This window comes from Galendromus occidentalis, unplaced genomic scaffold (assembly GCF_000255335.2).
Source record: "Galendromus occidentalis unplaced genomic scaffold, Mocc_1.1 scf7180000077471, whole genome shotgun sequence".
In the NCBI taxonomy this organism is placed as follows: domain Eukaryota; kingdom Metazoa; phylum Arthropoda; class Arachnida; order Mesostigmata; family Phytoseiidae; genus Galendromus; species Galendromus occidentalis.
The window spans coordinates 636,028-657,158 of record NW_003805459.1 but is presented as its reverse complement, the minus strand read 5'-3'; the positions used below and the strand labels follow the sequence as shown (position 1 = coordinate 657,158).

Sequence of the window (21,131 nt, the reverse complement as noted above, 5' to 3'; positions counted from 1 at the left end):
TTTCGAAATGATCATTCTCACTTAGCTTTGCTTGGAACTCATTGGGAGCCGTGCTAAGGTCGACCAGTTCATTAATTCTACTCTACTCGCGGCTGATTGCTCGGATCTGGGTAACACAATGGTCGAACAGCCATGGGGACACTGGCTTGAGCAAGATTCCCTTTTGGGAAGATTCCGGAGATACTCCGTAGCTGACATTGGTTTCCTCACTTATTCGATGCTGATGATTCCGAGTAAATCCAGATGTTTCGTCCGCATAGTCAGATTTGTCATGAAAGCAGAGAGAGAACCCTGTTCGGCTTAAGTTTGAATTTCGCCTCCACAGTCGGAAGAGATCACATAGGCATGGACATGGTTTTCGCAGTCACCCGAGGGTTTCGCCCGCAAGTACCCCGAGCTCGACAAGTTGCGCCAACTCAATGTCCATGCGCATGGGAAGAATTTCTGGGGTTTCTTCAATCGTTCCGATCTGGAGCGTAGTTCGCGGACTTCCGCTCATCTCCACATGGCACATGGAGTTGAAACCACAGCGATGGTTCCGTGCGTGACGGGCTCTCCAGATACCCGTGGTCGTCGCGAAATCCTCCGTCTGAGAAGAATTTCTTTTCCAGAAACCCGTTCGGAAGCCCTGCAAGAAGCCAAAGGAGGGGGTGTCCCCCTGTCTTCATGCTTTGCTCCCGGACAAGAAGGCAAGCACCCATCGGAGATTGGTCACCATCATTGAGGATGCCTTGGATGGTTGCCATCCACAAACTATCCACGTCGACTTCGAGCTAGCAATGATTAAACAGCTGGAAGCGGCTTCCCCCGCGGCGGGGATAATCGGTTGCTGTTTCCAGTTTAACCAGTGTCTATGGCGGCACATACAAGGCATAGCGGAGCTCCGCGAGGAGTACTAGAGCTCTACTGACTTTGCTCTGAACGTTCGAATGTTCGCTGCAATAGCATACGTTCCAGTTGAAAACGTTCGCGGAACATTCGAGATCCTCCTGAAGTCGGAGTTTGTTGAAGAGCATCTGAGGATCCTGACAGATTTCATCGATTACTTCGAAAACACCTGGGTCGGCCGGGATCGTCACCCGCCCACCATGGAACACGATTGGTGGGATCTTCACACCGTCGCCGGAAATTCTATGAGCCGCACCAGCAATGAGGTTGAAGGCTGGCACTCAAACTTTTCGAATCGTTTGGGAGCCCATCATCCAAGCTTTTCCCGGCTTATCCGATGTCTGAAGGTAGAACAAGGAGGAACCGAGTTCACGCTTACGAACTCACTCGCACAAAACAGATCTACGAGACCGAAGATAGTCTCTAGAGACAGAGCGGAGCGGTTGAAAGACATTGTAATGTCATATGACCGACGCCAAGTCTTGCACTATCTGAAGGCGGTTGCACATAATATACGCTTGTGATATAGCATTTGTAAGGAATAGTTTAACGATAAGAATTAGGACAACTGCATGGAATAAATCAAGCGTCGCTTTGTCTGATCGCTAAAATCCCGTTCGTTCTGCCCTTGCATATCGATTCAAGCTCCTGAGACTCCACTTGACCTGCGCGCAAGTCGGACACGCGCGCAAATCGGACACGCGCGCAAGTTGATCGCGCTCGAATTGAACTGCGCTCAAATGCAGGGGCGCGAACAGAATTTTTTTTGGGGGGGGAAACTAGAGTTTTGGAGGGGGCCAGACGACCAAAAATGATGACGCGCCTCCTCGGGGTCCATACTTCAGCATTGAAACCGAAGAATTTTGGTGGGGGCCATGGCCCCCTTGGCTCCCCCCCCTGTGCGCGCCTCTGCTCAAATGAGCAGGCGCCTTGTGGGAGATCACCACACTACGACACTGAGAATACGTCTAGCAGAGTGAATGGCGGATAGCCGAATGTTTATTACACATCGTCGTTCTCCGGGAATGAATCGAGTCCGTTGGCCGCCGCGGGCGGCCCACTACAGCCTGTCCAGCAGCGTCAAGAAGGTCGGAGGCGAGAAAGGTCAACTGGAATTATTCGTCGACTGTGCCAACCCCGTCGAAGATGGCATCATGAAAGTCAGCGAGTTCGTAAGTGGTTCGCTCCGAAGACCAGTAGCTCAGGCTCTTCGAGGCCATTCCCGCGTAAGCTGAGAATGCTGGCCGAGTGGACCGAGTCCGTAACGAAATGCTACGACCCGGATGGTAGAACTCCCCATGCCAACATGCGTAGGTTTCTGAACTTCGAGTAACGAATTCATCGCAACCAACGCTGCCGTTCGCTGCTGAATTCTCCAGCTCTGATTGGGCTTTCGGCTGGAGGGTCCTATTCCTGGATTGGATCTTCTCCGATTCGAATCAACACGCCCCTAAGAAAGTTATCGATTAATCGCCGATTTGGGCTCGAGTATTTGGTTTCATGCTTTGTTGACGTTAGGCTTGCTTGCTGGTTCCCCCTCTACTCCAGGCAGACTTTTTGTGTCACCGTCTGACGATTTTCCCAATCGCCCTGAACGTTACAGGAGGCCTTCTTGAACAGCAGGATCAAGGCCAACAACAAGACCAACAACCTCGGGAAGGAGATCGTCGTGTCCCGCGAAAAAAACAAGATCCTCATCACCTCCAACATCGCGTTCTCCAAAAGGTGAGATTCGGTTTCCTTGACATGAAATTGATTGACGAAGCGATCCCGAATCGCTTCGACGGAGAATCGGGTCTGCGGTGCGCGAAACGACGAATCTCCTACGCCGCGGTCCCCTCAGGCCTGGAGACTGCCATTCGAGTTGAATACGGGAGTGCAGACTTAAGAAGCCTATCTTAGCGCTCTACCTCAGTTCGGTGCCGAATACTCGAGCAACAATTTCGAAAGTGAACCTGGAAACCCCCTTTTGCCACGGTCACAAGGCTGGATAAGTCCAGGACGCTGCCGCACTACGGTTGCAACTCGGAGCTATCTAGGAAGCCCGCCTGCCTCAAATGGCAAGGCCGGTGCCGAAAACTCAACGACATTCGTTCTTAGGGAGTCACGCATCGCGCTGAGGATAGATCCAGACTTTGAATTGCCCCCGTTCTCATTCCACGTATCTGAAGTATCTCACCAAGAAGTTGTTTCGACCACCAAAGACGCCTTCGAGCTCGTGTACCACAAAGTGCCCAACGAAGACGAGGGCGAGGAGGAAGAGGCAAACGAATGAAGTGTTCGAAAGGATAAAACACACCACTGTCTTCCATCGATCAGAAATTTGAGGAGGTGTACGGGGTGATCGAAAGCCAGTGCCTCGTGCGCGCGCACGTCATGAATTCGGAAACTCCGTGAGAATCGGAGAGTGCGGAGATATATGTACATGGTGGGCTTCTTATACCTACGCACATGCAGCCGGATCAGTCTGGTTTCCCAGGTCGAGTTCCTCCCCAGTACTGCATCACGCGGCTCACGCCAATTAGGAAAAATTATTGATTTTCCCGGGGAGTCGAATCTTGATTGGGTCGGGGTGAGACTAGAGAAACGGGTGAATCGCCGAATCACTCCGACAAGTCTCTGCTCTCCGGGGGCCCGCAATCAGAGGCTGGCTCCGCTCAGTGACCGATAAGGTGGCTAGATTGGTAATAAGGATCAGTTTCTCGTGACGAAGAGCGCGATAAGCTGTGATGCGTATCGGATCTGTGATTTTTCCGAGAACTTGCAGTGGGTCTCGGAATAGAAAACTTGCAGTGGGTCTCGGAATAGAAAACTTGCGATGGGACACCCCTCATCGATATCGAACGAGGAGAGCTAAGCCAAGAAGAAATGAGATGGAACTCGTGTGGACGATTCATCTTCGGTGTCGAAAAGTTCAGCTGTACGTTGTATTCAGGATCATAGGATCGCCTCGCTTCGCTCATCCTCCATGATCACGTAAGACTGAGAGGCGAAGCGATGGGATTTCATAGGGAGCGAATCGGACCTCGAGTTGTAAGGCAAACACTCCGGAGTCATGCTTATCGACGTCAAGCGATCAGACGCCGTGAGCGCGATAACCGGTAAATGCGGAAGGGAGCGTGTGGTGGCTCTTGCGCTCGGGCGATGGAACTGGAACGTTGGGAGTAGCTCCTGTGAACTCGGTTCATCGTCGAGGAGCTAATAACTTCTACGGACCTGTGCTCGTATTCTCGATAAGTCTTCCACGGTCCGCATGCGTGGAGTGACGGCCGCCGCGGCGCGGCCCCGGCGTATGGCGCGACACCTGATGAGCGATACCTTCACCGCTGAGAGCTTGGCTCTGACTTTTTGCACGCTGCCATAGGTTCCCTTGGACGGATAGAAAACGAAACGGATTTTCCGCTCGATTTCGGCCCTTACTCTACTTCATTCCGGTGCGAGGCGGTCGAAGCTCGGGCCATTCTATGTAGAAGAGCATTCTCGCCTGCGAGCAAAGATCATCGTCAGCACAACGTTCTAGTATGTCGCGCTGCGCTCTGCGAGTTCTTGTTCGCTGTCTCTCAGCATCATTCGCTCCGGCTAATGCGTCAGACTGTTCCGGGGACGGCGTCCCGTTACGCTGCCATCTTTCCCTACATCGAATATTTTTGTATATCAAGTGAAGATTCTCGACCTCCCGGATCGGACTTGTCGATTGTCCTGCGCAAATGTCTCTAGTCCCTGTCATGAAGTCATATGCGATCTCGCGATCACGCCCGCGTAGAAATATGTCATCCCAGAGCGTTCTCCGCTCTCGGCTCGAAAGATGATAGTCAGAGAAAGGATTTCAGTCGGCAGGATGTCGAGCGCGACGGACCGTGGCTGTGGCCTTTACCTGGTTTTCACGCCCTGCGGGGGAAGCTCAAGGGAATATTCCTCCGAACAAGCGCGCCGTTCTAGAATGCTCAGCATTTGTTCGTGAATATCACCCCTCTGCTACGACGGAAGACCCGGAGGAGGTGGAGGAGGAGAACACGGCTGTCTTGGTTTGGAGACCCCCAGGCAGCGATCATCATCATCATCGATCACCGTCGAGTCGTCTGCGATCGTAGACGTCCCAACTTCGCTTTAGGACACCTTATAGCGATCATTCCTACTGCGTTTCTTCGTGTTCTGGATGGACTCTTGATCGGATATATCGTTCCAGCGTTCTAGAGGAACAACGTTCGGGTGTCGCTGCTTCCCTGCGCATTTTGAAGTCTACTAACGAGCATTTTGCGTAGTAGCAGAAAATGTACACAGACCAAGTCCGTTAAGGATTTCGGACCTTGTGATCATCTCCTGTAATAAGCAAACTGTGCAAACTGTTACGTCGGCTTCTGTCGACGGAGTTCCGATGAGAGAACATTCGCGCCTGCGGGATCATTCGCAAACCTCGACCGCGAATTCGACCGTGCGACGGTATTCCATCAACGACACATGGTTTTCAGCTGAGTTCGGACTCTTGTTTGTTTTGGTAAGTTTTTTTCCGCCAGAGAGACCAAGTTCCTCTGCGAAACGGAGAAACTAGCCAGCCCTGGTCGCCCTGATGCGGATCTCGGGGTGGCAGCCTCGAGCAATTGCGCATTAATGAGTTCCGTTACTGGTGACCGCCACTAGCCGCCCATGTGGTGCTCTGTGATGATGTTTCAACACTCACTCATTCACACACAAACACACGCACGCCCCGGCACAACACGATCGGAATAAAAACAATCAAGGTGCATCGCGTCAGATTTATTGTTGCCGACCCATAAACTCCCCTCGAATGCGTATCGGATCGATTCTCCCGAATCGACACCTCGTGCGTCGCGCGTCGTGAACTACTACTACCTTTACTACCCCTAGCGTGAAGATATCGGTCGCGCATTCGGCGAGAGCAGTGTCAATAAATGGCAGCATGAGAGCCCCGTTTCGGTTCCTGTAGGGCGGGTTGACCATGTCCAAATCGCTTTTAGAGATCGTGAAGTTCTTCACTATCGCCTTCATCCATTGAGGGAGGCAGCGACGGCGATGAGTGGCATTTTGCGTCGTTAGGTGATGCTTTGGACGATCACGCCTTGTGACCATAGCGGGTGTTCGTCGCGTTGTCACGGATCTAGAAATCGCTGCGAATTGCCTCGGAAATCATCTCTTCGAATGCTTCCAAAGCTCGCTGCCGCGATCTCAATCGGGCAGACGGCTGTCGTGGTCAGCGGTTATTGCCGGGTTGGCTAACGCAAGTCGACTGCTCGGATAATTGATGAAAAAATTGACTGCTCGGTACGAGAGCGGCGAGAGTCGTAGTAGGGTGAAACAAGGATTTCTCTCATTTGAGCGAAAGCCCTCGCGTGCGTGCTTCTCTGGAAACTCCGCGAAAGGGTCGTTGGGTTAGGCTGATTGACGGACCACGCGGGATGGTAGCGCGGGTGGGTGCTAGCGCCTTCCGACGATCGGGAATACTCGGGCCACACGTTGTTCGCCTTCTCCCGAATTTCGTAGGCTTCGCCCCTTATGGATGCGAGAATCATCCGGTCGGCTTCAGGTCGCTGAATAGCTCCCGGTGCTCGTCGAAGTCTCTTCTCCTCCCCACGATGTGACTTGTCTTTCTCTCTCAGAGGTTTATCTGTCGGGAATTCCCGATTCGGCAGTCGACGCGCTGTTTTCGCGCTTTTCTCGCTCTGCGCGTCTCCGCCAACTCTATTCATGAGTTCCGGGATCGAATCGCGTCACCGAAGCCACGTCCGTCGTTTTTTTCTCGTGGATGTCATCTACTCGAATCGCGTCGCGTAGTGCTCTGATAGGTAGCCATCAGAACCATATCGGGCGACTCGAACCTACGTCACTGCCTTGCTCGTCGCTCCAAGACGGGCCGTTGTTCAGTTCCGTTCCCTCTCTCTAGCTGACAGCCCTTTGTACATGCTACGTAGACGCGTGGAGGCATCGACTGACGTGAGGCCTAAATGAAGTGTGGACCAGCTGAGTGCATCATCGCTTCCGGTCCGATCAGATCAAATGATCGTAGCGTTCTGTATCGTTATTGATATTGCCTCTTCGGATGTAATCTTGAGTATTCTCGCCGTCGCGTCTGCTGTCCCTCCTGCGACCGGAATGCTGCTGACAACGGACGTCAGTCAGACATTACGTGACGTGAAGGAGTCCCGTACGTCACATGCGACGAATAGGTCGCGCTCCGAGCCACAGCGGCACAAGTGCAACGTCACGAGATGACGCGCATGTCGCTCATGGGCGCAGATTCACATCGCGTGAGCTGCTCCGAACTCTGAACAGTCTCCTGATAAAACGGGGCATGTGGTTATGGAATTTTCAGCCAGGTCAGTAGACCGAAGCGACTCTCCCAGCCATGTACTCCCATCCAATTCCTACATTCATCTATGCTGGAGGAAGATCAACAGGTCCTCGTCGTTTGTGTTTAATACTTTTGTGTACCGTTCGTTTGTTTGTTCGTTTGTTTGTATATCTCGATGTCATGCGAAGACCGATTCCTGAAACTCCCGATCAAATCGTCTGCGAAAAATCATGCACTGATCTTCAATCTGGATCTCTCGGCGTTAAGTAAATGCCGGAAGTCCGTTGAGATGCCGATTAGCGCTCGATCCGCTCGGCGCGCACCGTTCCGCAATGCTTTCAAGCAAGCGACGAAGTCAGGTCGCCCACCGTTTCGTACGACGAACGCAACGAGAAACGTCGCCGACTTTTCTCGTTTCAGTCGTTTGGCCAGTTCCGCGTGTCTGCCCAACGGCGCGCTAGTCTATTTGGTCGTCCGTCCACATGGCTTCCAGTCTCAACTGTCGGAATCGATGATTACTATGGGTCAATGGCTAACAAGTGTTCGCCGTCGAGAAGACGTCTTCACGTTTTACTACATGTTGGTCGCGCTCCTCTACCTTGATCTGCCGGTGTGTGACCTTGCTCTCCTGCAGTAGGTCCAAAGTCTATTCGACGCTCCCGGTGTTGTCAAGTTCGATGTCACCTACCCGCTCACCCCTTCGTGCTTGTGCGTGGGACCTCAGTTGCTCCGTGCCATATCCATTCCATATCCGTGAGCAACCACACTTCGATCGAACGGATGCTCCAGTCTTCCGCGCGAGAATTAAGGGAACTGACGAAGGATAGTCTCATTCTGAGAACCCCTTGCGATCCAGAGTTTCGCTAAACCGGTATAACGATCCTTGTCAGGTTCCGAGCCCTTTGATACAAGCTTCCGAATCGAGTGCCGGTCTAATGTCCTCGGGAGCCTGAGTCTTCGACATCGTTCAGACGTCACTGATGTAGGTGGTGAGACGTTATGATTTTCCGCATTCCTTTCTCGAGTTTCTCGGAGATAGATACTGCTCGTGGGCGAACTCGCTATCCCAGTGCACAGAAAGGCAGATTTGGTCGGTCAGATGTAAGCGATATTTGTCTGCGTTTCGGTACTCGATCGGTCAGCGGGGGAATTAGCGCTTATCGCCGCCAAAGCTTTACGGTTGTCTGGGAACGCTACGATTTCGACTTTAAGATCTCCACACATTGAATTTTCGGAACGGCCAGGTAGAGCTAGAGTGCCGAGGAAAGCCCTCCGAGAGGAAAAGCACTGTACAGGGACCAATCGTCCTCGATAGAAGCGGCCGAAACAATAAAGTCTGAATTCGTTTCCAGTCGTGAGAAATCAGTCTCCTCGCTATCACATGCCAGTCGGGGTGGCCATGGGGGGCCGGGGTTCTCCCTCCTTGGCCGTCATCTCCCCGAAGGGACTGCTGCGCTTCGAACAGCTTTCGAAGCAAGAACTCAAGAAGCTCTGCGAAGAGCGTGAGCTGCCCATCTATCAGCCGAAGAAGGGCAAGCATTACCCTGCAGAAGACCCTGCCCTGCTACCTCAGACGTTCCGACCAAAAGAGCGGGTGAGTCCCGCGCCGTCGTTACAGTGTTTTCGATGTCCTGTAGGCTGTTGGAGCGAGCCTGAAGGAGCTCCATTGGATCCTTCCAGATGCGGACCAACAGCGTGGCGTTGGTAATGTGTCTAAATATCGGGGTGGATCCGCCCGACGTCGTCAAGATCAATCCCTGCGCCAGAATGGAATGCTGGATCGATCCGATTGCCAATATGGCGAAAACACCTTCAACCAAGGTGCTGGATCAGATCGGTCAAGCTCTCCAAAAGCAATACGAGAAGTAAGTCGGATCGGCACCGGAGTCCCTATCAGTTCAGGCGAAGGCCTGCTGGTCCCGGAATCCTCAGAATGTCAACCGCGGTCTCTCTTCCACCGGGAGATGAGACTCGGGTTGCTAACGAGAAAACGATCCCGCTAATTCGTATTACTGAAAATACTCCTTCGATATTAATTCGTGTATACTAATTATGCTTATCAGATGGCAAACGAGAGCGAGATACAAGCAGGCGCTCGATCCTACGTTCGATGACGTCAAGAAGCTCTGCACAAGTCTGAGAAAAAGCGCCAAGGATGAACGAGTTCTGTTTCATTACAATGGACACGGAGTGCCCAAACCTACGCACAATGGAGAAATTTGGGTTTTCAATAGGGTAGGTTCATGATTGAGATATCTGGTCTCGTTCAATACCAACCGCCAATCAACCATGACCGGTCAGCGACGCTGGTTGTGTTCGTCTCTGTCGGAGACAGATCCGTGGCATCGTACGGAATCGGAGAGGGCAGAAAAACTCAGTCGACTATTTTTCGCCTTTCAGCAATATACTCAATACATACCGCTGTCCTTATACGATCTTCACCAATGGATGGGATCACCGTCCATTTACGTGTACGATTGTTCAGCGGCGGGAATCCTGCTCTCGAAATTACAAACTTGGACGATAGAGGGTCAACGGAACGACCAGCATACGGCTTGTATGACGAGTACTCTACAAAACGGTCAGACGTGTACGGCCTCGTACGAGTAAGTACTCCCGTCTTGGGTTACTCCTCTCACATGATTGCCGCTCTGTGCTCGGTGCTCCGATCTGGACTTGACGATCTCTTCTCTGCAGGAACTGCATCCAGCTCGCAGCATGTCGTCAGGACGAAATCCTGCCCATGGATCCCTCGCTACCCGCGGACATGTTCACGGCGTGTCTGACCACACCTATCCAAATGGCTTTGAAATGTTACGTGTTGAATAATTCATTTAAACTTGTTCCCGATCTCACGCCAGAGGACATCGACAAGTGAGTTCCCTCACGTTCCCCCCGATTCGAGTCCAACGGATCATCTGGAGTCAGGATGTCGAACCTGAACCCTGTCCGAAATAGACGAGTTGAAGATATTCAAAAATCATTTCAGCATTCCCGGCCTACTGACAGACCGGAAGACAATGCTCGGAGAATTGAATTGGATATTTACCGCAATCACTGATACAATCGCGTGGAACGTTCTCCCAAAGACACTATTTCAAAAGTTATTCCGACAGGATTTGCTTGTCGCCTCACTATTTCGAAATTTTCTGTTGGCCGAGAGAGTGATGAGAGTCTACGATTGCAATCCACAATCGAGTCCTGCTCTGCCAAAAACGTTCCAACACCCTATGTGGCAGGCCTGGGATCTGGCTCTAGACAGCTGTTTACGTCAACTACCGGGCATGTTGAAGAACGACACCCCGTTCTCTCATTCACAATTTTTCGCCGATCAGTTGACGGCCTTCGAGGTCTGGTTGAGGTTTAGTTCCTTGGATGCGCAGCCGTCGCCGCCGGAGCAACTCCCCATAGTTCTGCAGGTAATGTGGTCTCGCTCCGCGTCGATTTCGAAAATTTTTCGCACCTCCGGTGTAAATATGACAACAATATAAACAATATAATGTTGTGATTAATGATCATATATGCATTAGGAATAGGATCGAGCATCAAGATGGGACCGATATCTGAGGGCTGAATATTTCCTTCAGGTGTTGTTGAGTCAGGTTCACAGAACTCGGGCCCTCGAGCTGTTAGGAAAATTTCTAGACCTCGGACCGTGGGCAGTGTCTCTAGCCCTATCAGTCGGAATCTTCCCGTACATCCTCAAGTTGTTGCTAAGTCAAGCCCGTGAACTCCGCCCGCTGCTCGTATTCATCTGGGCGAAGATTCTCGCAGTAGATTGCACCTACCAAGTGGATTTAGTACGCGAGAACTCTCACAAGTACTTCCTGGATTCGCTCCAGGACGCCACACTGCCAATGAAGTATCGCACCATGGCGGCATTTATCCTATCGTGTCTTTGTGCTGATGGTCACCACAAGGGTCAGAAAGTCTGTCTGCAGCGGCCGGTCGTCGCGGCATGCACCGAGCTGCTATCGGACAACCTTCCGGAAGGTCTGAAAAAATGGCTCTGCATCTTACTCGGTCGTCTGTGGGACGGTTACTGCGAAGCGAAATGGCTCGGTATCCGCTCATCGACCCACGAGCGACTCGTGCCTCTACTTCAAGATCCCTCAGCTGAGGTCCGCGCCGCCGCTGTTTTCGCCTTGGGCACCATGCTGAATTCTCAAACGGAGCGGACGTCCCATGCGGATAACACCGATAGTCAACTAGGGAATATCCTCGTTACGAATATGCAGTGGGATGCGAGTCCTCTGGTCCGTCAAGAGCTCGTGGTGGCCCTGCAATGGCTCCTCTGCGTTTTCGACACGCAATACGTGACGGCGGCTTACCAAACGCTACAGGATGAGCGAAAAGGTTGCTCGACCTGTTCGGATGCGCCCACCAGTCCAGCGGCTTCGAAGCAGGTCCGAGTAAAGAGCGCATCAAACTTCTGTGAGTATCCTCCTAACGCTTATCGACTCCTGAACGCTATCCGGTCGGTGATGCGGAGAGCTACACAGGATTCCCAGCGAGCGAACCAATCTTCATCCTACCTATCCTGCTCGTTCCAGTCGTCCCCACCATTGTCGACGGGGTGCGGACTCCGCCGAGCACGGCTCCGTGTACGGGTGTCATGGCGATCGAACAAACGAGGATGCGGAGAATATCTTCCGGAAATTCCCTACCGTCGCAGTCGAGTGGGTCGGTTCTCCTCCAGAATACGGTCCATCCGCAGCATGCGAAGACATGGAAGTTCCTGAACTCTCTAGCGACTGCGGACCCCCATGAAAAAGTTAGTGCCCATGAGGGATATCGCTTTCGGGTCAGCCAATCGCCGAACTCTCATTTTTGGAAAAGAACTCGACCTCTATATGACAGCGAACACTCGGTCAGCGATATATTCCCTATACAGGTGAGCGATATGACGAACACGCTGGTTCGGATGTATAGAGATAAAGCTGAGACGATGATCGCGTTCCGGCGACCTTCCCGAGATCATCTACGCAATAATCCCTCGACGTCGGGTGCGACGACGATAGCAAACTCGACGAACACATCCCATTCGGAACCATCGTCCCCATCGGGAGCTAACTCGTATCTGTGAGTATTCGGATCGCGATTCCAGCGCAGACCTCGAATGTGACGAGGAACAATCTTTCTCTAGATTCTAGATGGTGGCGGCAAGATGCACGATCATGAGCTGATGATTTGGCTACCTTTCCATCCTCTAATCCAACATTGAGCCGTTAGCTGGATATACCTAGGTATCTCGATAGGTCGGATGATGCATCGATAGGTCACGTTCGGGCGCTCGATAATAATCAACTCGATGAGGTGATCTATCGAGTGACCGACCGATGAAAGATAGAAAAGCTTACCGAGTGATTGAATGGTTCGTCTGTAACTAATTTGGCTCCAGAGTGTTAACACGGCGAATGCGGCTTTGAAGTTTCTCCATAGCTGAAATGGAAATTAATCATAGAGCTGTCGAATGCTGTCTCGAGGCCATTGACTCAGTCTGCGGAATGCTTGGTTGCAGTGCAAATGGTCAAGACGAGGTAGACAGGGCTCTTCCAACCGCTCTTTCAAGGTCTTCAAGCATGTACCACGGAGTGAGGATGAGTGACTCTTTGCGGAGTCTTAGTCCAGCGTTTTCTCATTCAAGGGTGGTGAGGTATGCATCAGGGCTCCTTCGCTATTCTTCCATTCTTCTCTTTGCCTATAATTGCGTAATTTCCGTCTCCTCCACGAATGTGCTCGCTGTGCATCTCTGCTTTCCCCTGAGTTTTTGGTACCGCCTAATTCTGGATAACGATCGAATCCACGACGAAGGGTCCCGCGGAAAGGGAAAGACATTCTGACATTGCTTTGTTTGGATGCTCGCTTCTGTGACCATTCTGATACCGATGGTCGTGTCCTTGGAGGAGAACATCGAGTGACAGACCCAACAGAGTTTATGTATCGAGCCGGAGCAGTCAATGTACCTTATTCGAGAATGCAGCTGGGTTGATTGTTCTAAACAATTATCCGATGAATTAGGCCCAGACGGAATTTCGACAATACTCTACCGCTCGTCAAAGAAAATCGGCCCTCAGTCACCCTTCAAGAGCACAACGCCCCTCAAGCGAACGGGGAAGTTCAAGAATCCAGTTACCAGCTAGTGGCTAATCCTGTGGTCAGGACGAATTTCCTGGATATTCTTACAAGACAGATCCAGAGACCAAGTCTGAACGATGTAAGTGCCGAATCGTTACCCCATTGAAATGCATCTCTGCTCCGACGGAGACTGCAGCGGGATTGTATCTATGAAGGAACGCATCGTATCTTCTCGGTACAATGGTTTCCGACCCGCTCGGAAAGGTTCGTTGGTGGGATCAGGTTCACGAACTTAAGAGGGAATCGTTCCTTTCCAGAAGGCGGACGAAGAGCCCGAAGATCGCGATGCGCTCTCTTATTCAAAAGCTGAATTTCGGTTCATGCGCAACGCTACCGTTCGAAGACAGGCCGCTCAAGCTTTACGAACCGAATCCTACAAAGTACTCGCCAAACTTGAGGAGCAGCAGTTCGTGAAGAGATTGTCTTCATCGCCAAGCAGTGCGGTGTTTCATCCTTTTGAACCGCTACTCTTTGTATCCGACTCTCAGCAGGTTGTTGTGTTCGACACGGAACGAATGGTCGAACTAGACGTTCTCGATAAGCACAATATGCGCTTCTCGAGTCGGTCCCCAATCAGAAATTATCCTCGAATATCGTCGACCGTGCTCGTCAATGCTCACCACGATCGATGTCTGCTGTTGACGGCGACGACAGACGGTGCCGTACGCGCGTGGGCGAACACCTACTCGTCGTTTTACAATCCTCGAAAGCCCGAACCGGTAGAGCTCGTGACGGCCTTCAACTGCATGTTAGACGCTCCGGAAATCCAGACGTCCTTGAAGTGCAGCGGCGTACTCCTCGACTGGGACCAGACCCAGTGTCAGCTGATCACCTGCGGAGACATGCGGGTGGTCCGTCTCTGGGACATGAACCAGGAACGTCGCATTTTGGACATGTCCGTCGACGCCGATGAGTCGGTGCGCTGCGTGTCGGTCGATAGGAATGTCGGCGGCTTCTTGCTCGCGGTCGGAATGCGCGACGGTTCGGTGAAGCTCTTCGATAGGAGAATGCCCTCGAAAGGTTGCCGGCCGGTCCTGAATGCGCGCGACCATCACGGTCAGGTGGTCGGAGTTCATCTCGATGCCAACAAGCAAATGTTGACTTCGGCATCGGTCGCAGGCGATATCCGATACCGACACCTGGCCGCGGGCAGCAATCACTCGGAGAAGCGTATGACACAGCTCTCCCAACAGGATCTCACTTGTATGGCGGTCCATCCCTTCTTCCCCGGAGCGATCGCTTGTGGAACTCAGAGCCAGAATATCGTGGTTATAGAGGAAGACGCCGCCCCTCAAGTAGTGAAGCCGCATCAAGACTGGTTCTCAGGCCAAAGACTGGCGTCGGTGAACGCGATCGCGTTCCATCCATACAAGGTTCGTTAGATCTTTGCAGTCGGTAGGGAATAGGAACCTCGTCGAGGGAGATGCATGTTGAGCCGACGACACGCGAGAAAGGAACTGAAGTTTCTGAATTCTTTCAGATGAGTCTAGCTACAGCTACTCAAGACATGACCGTTTCACTGTACACAAGGCGGAAGAACTGAAGGAGTCAACTCGCGTCGGCTGCGTCCCAAAAACTTCGAAGGTCCCGCCACGCCGCGGACCCAAACCATGCTCGGATTATGCGCTAGTGGGCGGGGAATACGGGATTAGACTATAGAGGTTGGCCTCTTTTATTTTACACCAAAAAGCTTTCCTGGCGAAAATATTCACCAGGGACATTGAGCGGGGCTTTCCTTGCCATCTCGACTGTAGAAAACATATATTGAGGCCCTGTCGGAGGTCCCGGCGAAGCAGTTATCAACTCTCATGGAAACTTGGCAACTTTGTTGGCAATTGAATCTTTCACTTGAAGGCCGACCTCGCCTCCATCTCCGGAGAAGTAACGACGCGCATGTGTAGTCAAAGGGGAGTCCGGGAGCCGAAGACATCGCTCTCGGAATTTTCAGCTGGAACTTTGAGCGACGATTCGTTTCCTCTTATTCGCGGGATCATATCGAGCGATCGTCGGACGGAACTTTGTCGGAGAAGATAAGCGGTACAAAGCTTGGAGAATATAGGCCCAATTTTCGGAGACCCTAAAAGCGTTTCGACTACGGAACGCGGTGGAAAAAATGATGAGGATGATATTACCTATGATTTCGAAGGTGTAAACGATGATCTACCGTCGTTAATGTTGTTTTTGTGCAAAGAATATAGGAGGAGAAAGCTCCTCAACGAGCCTAGTATATGAATCATGAACATAAGCGTGACTGTGCTTGACCGACAGGGAGGAATCGCGCGTGGGGCTCATGCGAACTGTTTTCGGATCAAAGAGAGAATGGATGGACGGATTTATCGTAGTTAATACGTTCGCATGAACACATCTATGAGATATATTAGGAAAAAATACAATTTTTTAGCGAGAACTAGTGTGTATAATTCCGGACAGGGAAGAATGTCGCACGAGTATGAATTTTTGCAAATGGACGCGTGATTGGTGGACGGAGAATGCTCACGGAGAGTCTGCAGGCCAGCTGCTCGGCAAGGAGAAAGTTCTCAAGGATCGATCGAAATGAGTGTATCATCATCTGATTACCAGTGCCTTGTCGTCGATCATCTGCCACGCCGCACAGGGGCGGTTGCCTCGGGGCCGCGCTGATGAGCCCTGATGTAGAAGCAGTTGGTGAGGAGAGTCCATTTGTCCTGCAGTTAAGCTCTCGACGCCATTTCCCTTGCCCCTAGGAAAACCAACGAATGATAATGTAGTTAAATTAATTTTCCACAACAGAGTTTCATAACGCCTTTCAAGTAAAAGCTGTGGAGCGGTTGCCGGGAATAAATGATGTATTTCGACCAAAAAGATCTCCTCATTGGAAACTCCGTGGCAAGAGCCAGACCCGAGCTCCGTCGGAGATGCCCCCATCTCGAGGTTCGATCCTTTTTGCCGGCCTGATTGGATTTGAGGAATGAGGAAGGAAAGCGAGCATGCACGGGCTCTCGAGAGAAAAGGAGCAATCCAGTCTTTATTTCTCATCTGAGCATCAATCACCAAGACGAGGCATCGATGGCCAGTTCAGAGTCAATGGAATCATCGTCCTCCGAGTCATAATCCTCGGATTTGACTTCGCTTGCTTTCGGGGCCACAGCGCCCGGAGCCCGAGCATCCTTGCTCCCCGGAGCTCCCGGTGCCTGACCTGGCGCTCCAAGTTCGGCTCTGGGTATCGCGAGCGGGACGGGTACCACAGGTTCGTCGTAAGTCGATTGGTCTACGGATGCGGCCGTTCCAAATGTTTCGCCAAGCACATCTTGGGGATCGGATGATGCGGGCAAAGCCAGAACACACCATCCAGTGCTGGAAGGCGGCAGGTAGAATTTATACTGGCACATTATCTGGGGCTCCATATGTCCATTCGTTTCCTCGGGCGCTGCTCCCCCTCTGGAGGGCTCCGGGGCTGGGTCTTGGTGGAATACAATATGGACGGGATTCTCTGGCGGCGGCGCCGATCGTACAAGTTGATAGATCGGGATCATCCTAGCTTGTGTGACCGTGTAGGAAGGAATGTCCGCGTCGCACGTGTTCAGTGCAGGCCAAATTTGTTGAATCGGATCCATCTTCGAGTCGGATATGTACTTCGACGAATCCCGGAGACTACAGGCGGGAAAATATCGTTATCACTCTGGCCTGATGAATAATAATTTGAGGAGATGGTGGCTTTTCGCTGTCGTTTGGAGCGACGGACTATGGCGGGAACTTCACAGCGAAGTCGATCGGGAGCTTTGACTTCCAGCATCTGAGTTAGAAATCACGAGTCACGATGCAGGAAAAACTTGCGCGAGCGTCTCCTGCTCCGATTCGATGATCGCGGACGGTAAATTTCATCATTAAACACAGAAGGGGATCATACGATGACGATTTTTCGGAGCTCATAATAATTATAATTATTCGAAGCGAGAAGAAAACCGACAAGACAAGAGTGTTCAATCCTGCGTCTCCAGTCGGCAGCCGAGTCTTGAGCCGTAGGCACCAATGACGCTCCATGACGAATCTTCCATTGGTTAGACGCAGAAAAAAACTGCCCCGAGACTTCTGCCGTCTCTTGGCTTTGGTGCGTTGGCTTCAAGCTTGATTTGTGGGGCACGGAGAGACCGCGCAGCAGTACCGTCGTCAACCCTTCCATTCACTGGCGTCAGTATTCCGCTCCAAGGTCAACGGACGTCTGCGGAGTGTCTGCCACCGACAGATTCTTCGCTGAACACATCAGGCAGCGTCTCGGTTTTTCTCCATGTTGTTCTGCCATGAATAAGTATTGCCTTCCTGGATCCTTCCCATGGATTCAACGAAAAAGCTTTCATGCCCTATGGTTAACGAGCGACTCGACCTGTCGATGCCCGCTACGAACGTACCGAAAACACTGCGCGGCTTTTTCGGTGAATGTCTGCGGCTCCGCACAGAAGTTCATGGGTGGCGGAAGGAATTGGAATACATGACAAGGACAAGCATCGGTTTCAGACGAAAATCTTTATTAAATCCTATTGGAGCTCTCAGCTCTCCAAGAGATCGTTCCTCTTCAATGTTGGCGGTGGGGGACCTAAAGCTCGTTCAATGTCACTCCAATATAATCAGTACGTTCCGTCATGCCGCTGCCTTATGCACCGTATTCTCTTCTGATACGACCGCGGCGAGGTGGATTTTCGGCACTCTCATGATTCCCGCACTTGTGATGGTGACCGAGGTGTCCGCACATTTCAGTAATGCCCTAGATGAAAATTCTTCCGCGACCAAAGAGCCACCGGCTCCGCATCCGGAGCTCATCACTGATGAGAAAGTTCAGAGGAGCTCACAAGAGAGCGCTCCCGTTTTCGAAGTCCGACAGGCGATAATTTCTTCGGTGACGCTCATTGATAACCGAATGTTGTTCATGAGCAGATGGCAGTTGTCGAGCACGTTCTGGAGATGCCTCGCAGGTCCAGGGTCGTTGCACATGAGCTGACTGAGGCCTAAGTAGAAAGCCAGTTGTCCAGTCTGTAGGAACATGGAGTGCAGTTGCTCCAGCCTGCGGTGATCATCGCAACGGGCTGGAAATCGATCAGATATACCGTTTACGACCTTTGGCGGCTTTTTTTGTCCCCGGAGAACACAGGAGAACACAGACGCGCTTCGCTTTTTCTCGAGGAGATATGCGGACTCCCTATATCTTTGGACCATTGCGAGCCCCCTTGAGTCGAGAGCAACTCGTCCCCGCGTTGAGCTGGAATTGGGCATACCACGAGGCGTCAGCGAACCCGGAGGGGTTCGATGGGGGGCCATCACTCACCAGTCGTAGTTTTGTTGGTTGTTAGCCGTTTTAGAGCGTTGGTCATTTTCTGTCTCGAGCGCCGGGAAACCGGACGAGCATCCGACCCTCAACGAACTCAGAGCACGAGCGTATTGGGGGGAACACGCTGAATTGGTGCACACACGCACTCTGGTTCAACACCGGCGTCCAGTGTACGTATCGATGGATCCTGTCTCGCCAGACGTCGCTTCAGACGCGCGGTCGGTCATTCGCCGCCCCAGACAAGGTTGCGAGAAAGGGTTGAACTACACGTTTTCGAAGACGGCGACGCTAGCGAGTCAGTCGCACTTGTGCGTCAAGGAACTCCCACTTTGCAAAAAGCCGGACGAGAGTCGGCTCCGGCACATGCTGGGTTTTCTGGTCGACTGAAAGCGCGAGCGACACTTTCGACATCTCCGAATGGGGAAAAAAAATCAACGAATCGTCGCACTTCCTGCTCGAGCGAGATGCCTATTTAAACTCGGAACCGGCCCCGCTCTCTGAATATTCAGGAAGTTCAGGGACCGGTTTCTCGCAAGTTTTGGCGCTCACCGCCAACCGACATTTTGAATTTGCTCTCCAGCGTGTTCGGGGGGACTCGATTGCTCTCCGGACTCGATTCGCTAAACAATCGGAATAATGAAAGATATAATTGTGCGAATTGTGGATTCATTCACTGCATAGGAGCGATCATCAGCGAATCCGTCCCCCCGGGAAAAATCCCTCAAAATCAGTCAAACTCGAAGCGTACTTCGACTCGCGATTGCATGAAGATGCAATACTGTCGATGTGGGCGGGAATCGACGATAGTCGGACCGGGGATATGTCTGATGCGTAAATGATAGCTGAAATCCAAAACTTGGTGAGGAAAGCCCTCTCGACGTCTCACGCTCAAGGTCAGGCTACCCGGCTAACCTCTTAGCACTCGAAGCAGAGTGGCGCAGTGGAAGCGTGCTGGGCCCATAACCCAGAGGTCCGTGGATCGAAACCACGCTCTGCTAGTATTTTTTTAGGATAGAAACCCCCTCTTATTCTAGGATTATTTTCAATTCATATTTCCTTTGACGATTCTCGTGGAGGCGGAGCTCCTCCTGTTCTTCATCATGCGGTTTCCTCATGGAGTACGACGATTCTGGCATACCAATAGTTTCGCGTCCCGCGGAGATTATCGGGATCGACGTCCCCTGGGACGTAAGAGGAATCGATCCACGAACGCTGGACATAGAGCGGAGAATGATTTATCCTCACGGGGACGATATTCCTACCTCGATTGTATTTATTATGCATGAAGGTTGTCAAGTTGAGAAGCGTTCCGCAAATCACGACGAGTGCGAACAGACAAACTATCAAAACTACTCGGGGCTCTTGACCGAATTGAGCTGTCTGTCGACCAATATCACTCAGCCGCTGTCTAGCGCCACCCCCCCCCTCCCCTCGGGCCCGTTCGGCTTATCCTGGGTCCTGGCGAGATTTAGGTACTGGTTCGATTCGGCGCCCAGTTTCCAGGAGCTCCAGACCATTGGGAGGTTCGCTGATTCCGCGAGAGCGGAGGGCCTCCGTATTCCGGTTGAAGATCCTATTTGATTGGGAGTCTCATCCCATCGCCTCACACATTGACACGGCTCGGATCAACGAGGGCGAGATCCTCGGCTAGCTCAGTGACAGTGTTCAAAGTATGATTAGCCCGGGACGATTTCTCCGATACCCTCCTGAATATTTCAGACGCTTCTACAAATTGTTCCTCGGTCCATTGGGGAGTAGGCTTGACATCTAGAGTCAATTCATGCCGGAACTTCGTCAGATGGTATAGTTGTTCGACAACATCCGCATCGAGCTGCACGTCCCCCTCTCCTGCGGCGGGAAGATATTTTATTCTTTCGACCCCGTCCTTTCTAAAGGTCGCCTTTTCATAGTATCTAGTTCCAATTTCCGTGGCCTTTCCATGGAGGAAAGAGGTTGAATCACCTCGTTTGAGATTGTCGCGGTTTCGCAGCTGCTGCATCTCTGCTTCGAAATCTTCATTTGTCATGAACACTGCTTCCCGGAGACGCGTTTCGCATTGCTTCGTCAGGCTGATTCCATAGTTCGCTTTGATCAACTTAAAGTGAATACGTTCCTCGTTAGGCACTCCATTGATCAGGAACATTATTTGGCTCGATCCCCGCACAGGTGATTCATTCTTTTCTCGGTAGTCGCATGCGAGGAACTCTAATAGAATCTCAGGGAAAGAGCATCACCATCTCCGGACTCCCTGAGAGCCTCAGAGAGGAAGGAATGAGTCGATGAATGAGTCGACTAACCTGGACAACATCGAGCGGAGCTTTTAACCGTTTACCCGTGTGAGGAGCTTCCTGGCTTGCCTGAGAGATGTTCGATATCGAACCAGGGAGAGATGGACTTTTCTCATTCGTCGCCCGAGTCTCGTTACGAGTGGTCACCCACGAATACTCCATAGTACAACTCGGATACTATTCCCCCAACCCCAACTCGTGAATCGAACAT

General features: G+C 51.8%; 3 protein-coding genes and 1 non-coding gene across 4 annotated transcripts; 3 read left to right on the top strand and 1 right to left on the bottom strand.

Moving 5' to 3' along the window:
• Positions 1-1,913: 1,913 nt before the first annotated feature.
• Positions 1,914-3,163, top strand: LOC100906745 (60S ribosomal protein L22-like). Its single transcript, XM_018640041.1, has 3 exons — positions 1,914-2,060; positions 2,492-2,613; positions 2,989-3,163. Exons 1-3 carry the CDS (start codon positions 1,914-1,916, stop codon positions 3,161-3,163), a joined length of 444 nt encoding a protein of 147 aa, XP_018495557.1.
• A 5,485-nt stretch (positions 3,164-8,648) lies between these two features.
• Positions 8,649-15,628, top strand: raptor (regulatory associated protein of MTOR complex 1). Its single transcript, XM_029111805.1, is given in 12 exon segments — positions 8,649-8,789; positions 8,876-9,060; positions 9,259-9,430; positions 9,596-9,801; positions 9,893-10,069; positions 10,185-10,614; positions 10,783-11,629; positions 11,749-11,969; positions 12,090-12,277; positions 13,217-13,497; positions 13,604-14,706; positions 14,814-15,628. Coding segments are annotated over 11 exon segments (3,873 nt in total). The 5' UTR covers positions 8,649-8,789; the 3' UTR covers positions 14,877-15,628.
• A 3,930-nt stretch (positions 15,629-19,558) lies between these two features.
• TRNAM-CAU (transfer RNA methionine (anticodon CAU)) lies at positions 19,559-19,630 on the top strand. Its single transcript has one exon. It is a non-coding gene; the product is annotated as a tRNA-Met (tRNA).
• Positions 19,631-19,884: 254 nt separating this feature from the next.
• Positions 19,885-21,131, bottom strand: LOC100897309 (uncharacterized). The gene is made up of 3 exons (XM_003744594.1): positions 20,930-21,131; positions 20,595-20,727; positions 19,885-20,480 (listed from the first exon to the last, which is right to left on the bottom strand). Exons 1-3 carry the CDS (start codon positions 21,080-21,082, stop codon positions 20,236-20,238), a joined length of 531 nt encoding a protein of 176 aa, XP_003744642.1. The 5' UTR covers positions 21,083-21,131; the 3' UTR covers positions 19,885-20,235.

Coding starts and splice junctions, on each gene's coding strand:
- LOC100906745 (XM_018640041.1), top strand. CDS start 1,914: ATGAATCGAGTCCGTTGGCCGCCGCGGGCGGCCCACTACAGCCTGTCC. Junction 2,061..2,491: donor TCATGAAAGTCAGCGAGTTC/GTAAGTGGTTCG, acceptor TGAACGTTACAG/GAGGCCTTCTTGAACAGCAG. Junction 2,614..2,988: donor AACATCGCGTTCTCCAAAAG/GTGAGATTCGGT, acceptor ATTCGTTCTTAG/GGAGTCACGCATCGCGCTGA.
- LOC100897309 (XM_003744594.1), bottom strand. CDS start 21,082: ATGGAGTATTCGTGGGTGACCACTCGTAACGAGACTCGGGCGACGAAT. Junction 20,728..20,929: donor CTCCGCTCGATGTTGTCCAG/GTTAGTCGACTC, acceptor ATTCACTTTAAG/TTGATCAAAGCGAACTATGG. Junction 20,481..20,594: donor CCGCGACAATCTCAAACGAG/GTGATTCAACCT, acceptor TTCCCGCCGCAG/GAGAGGGGGACGTGCAGCTC.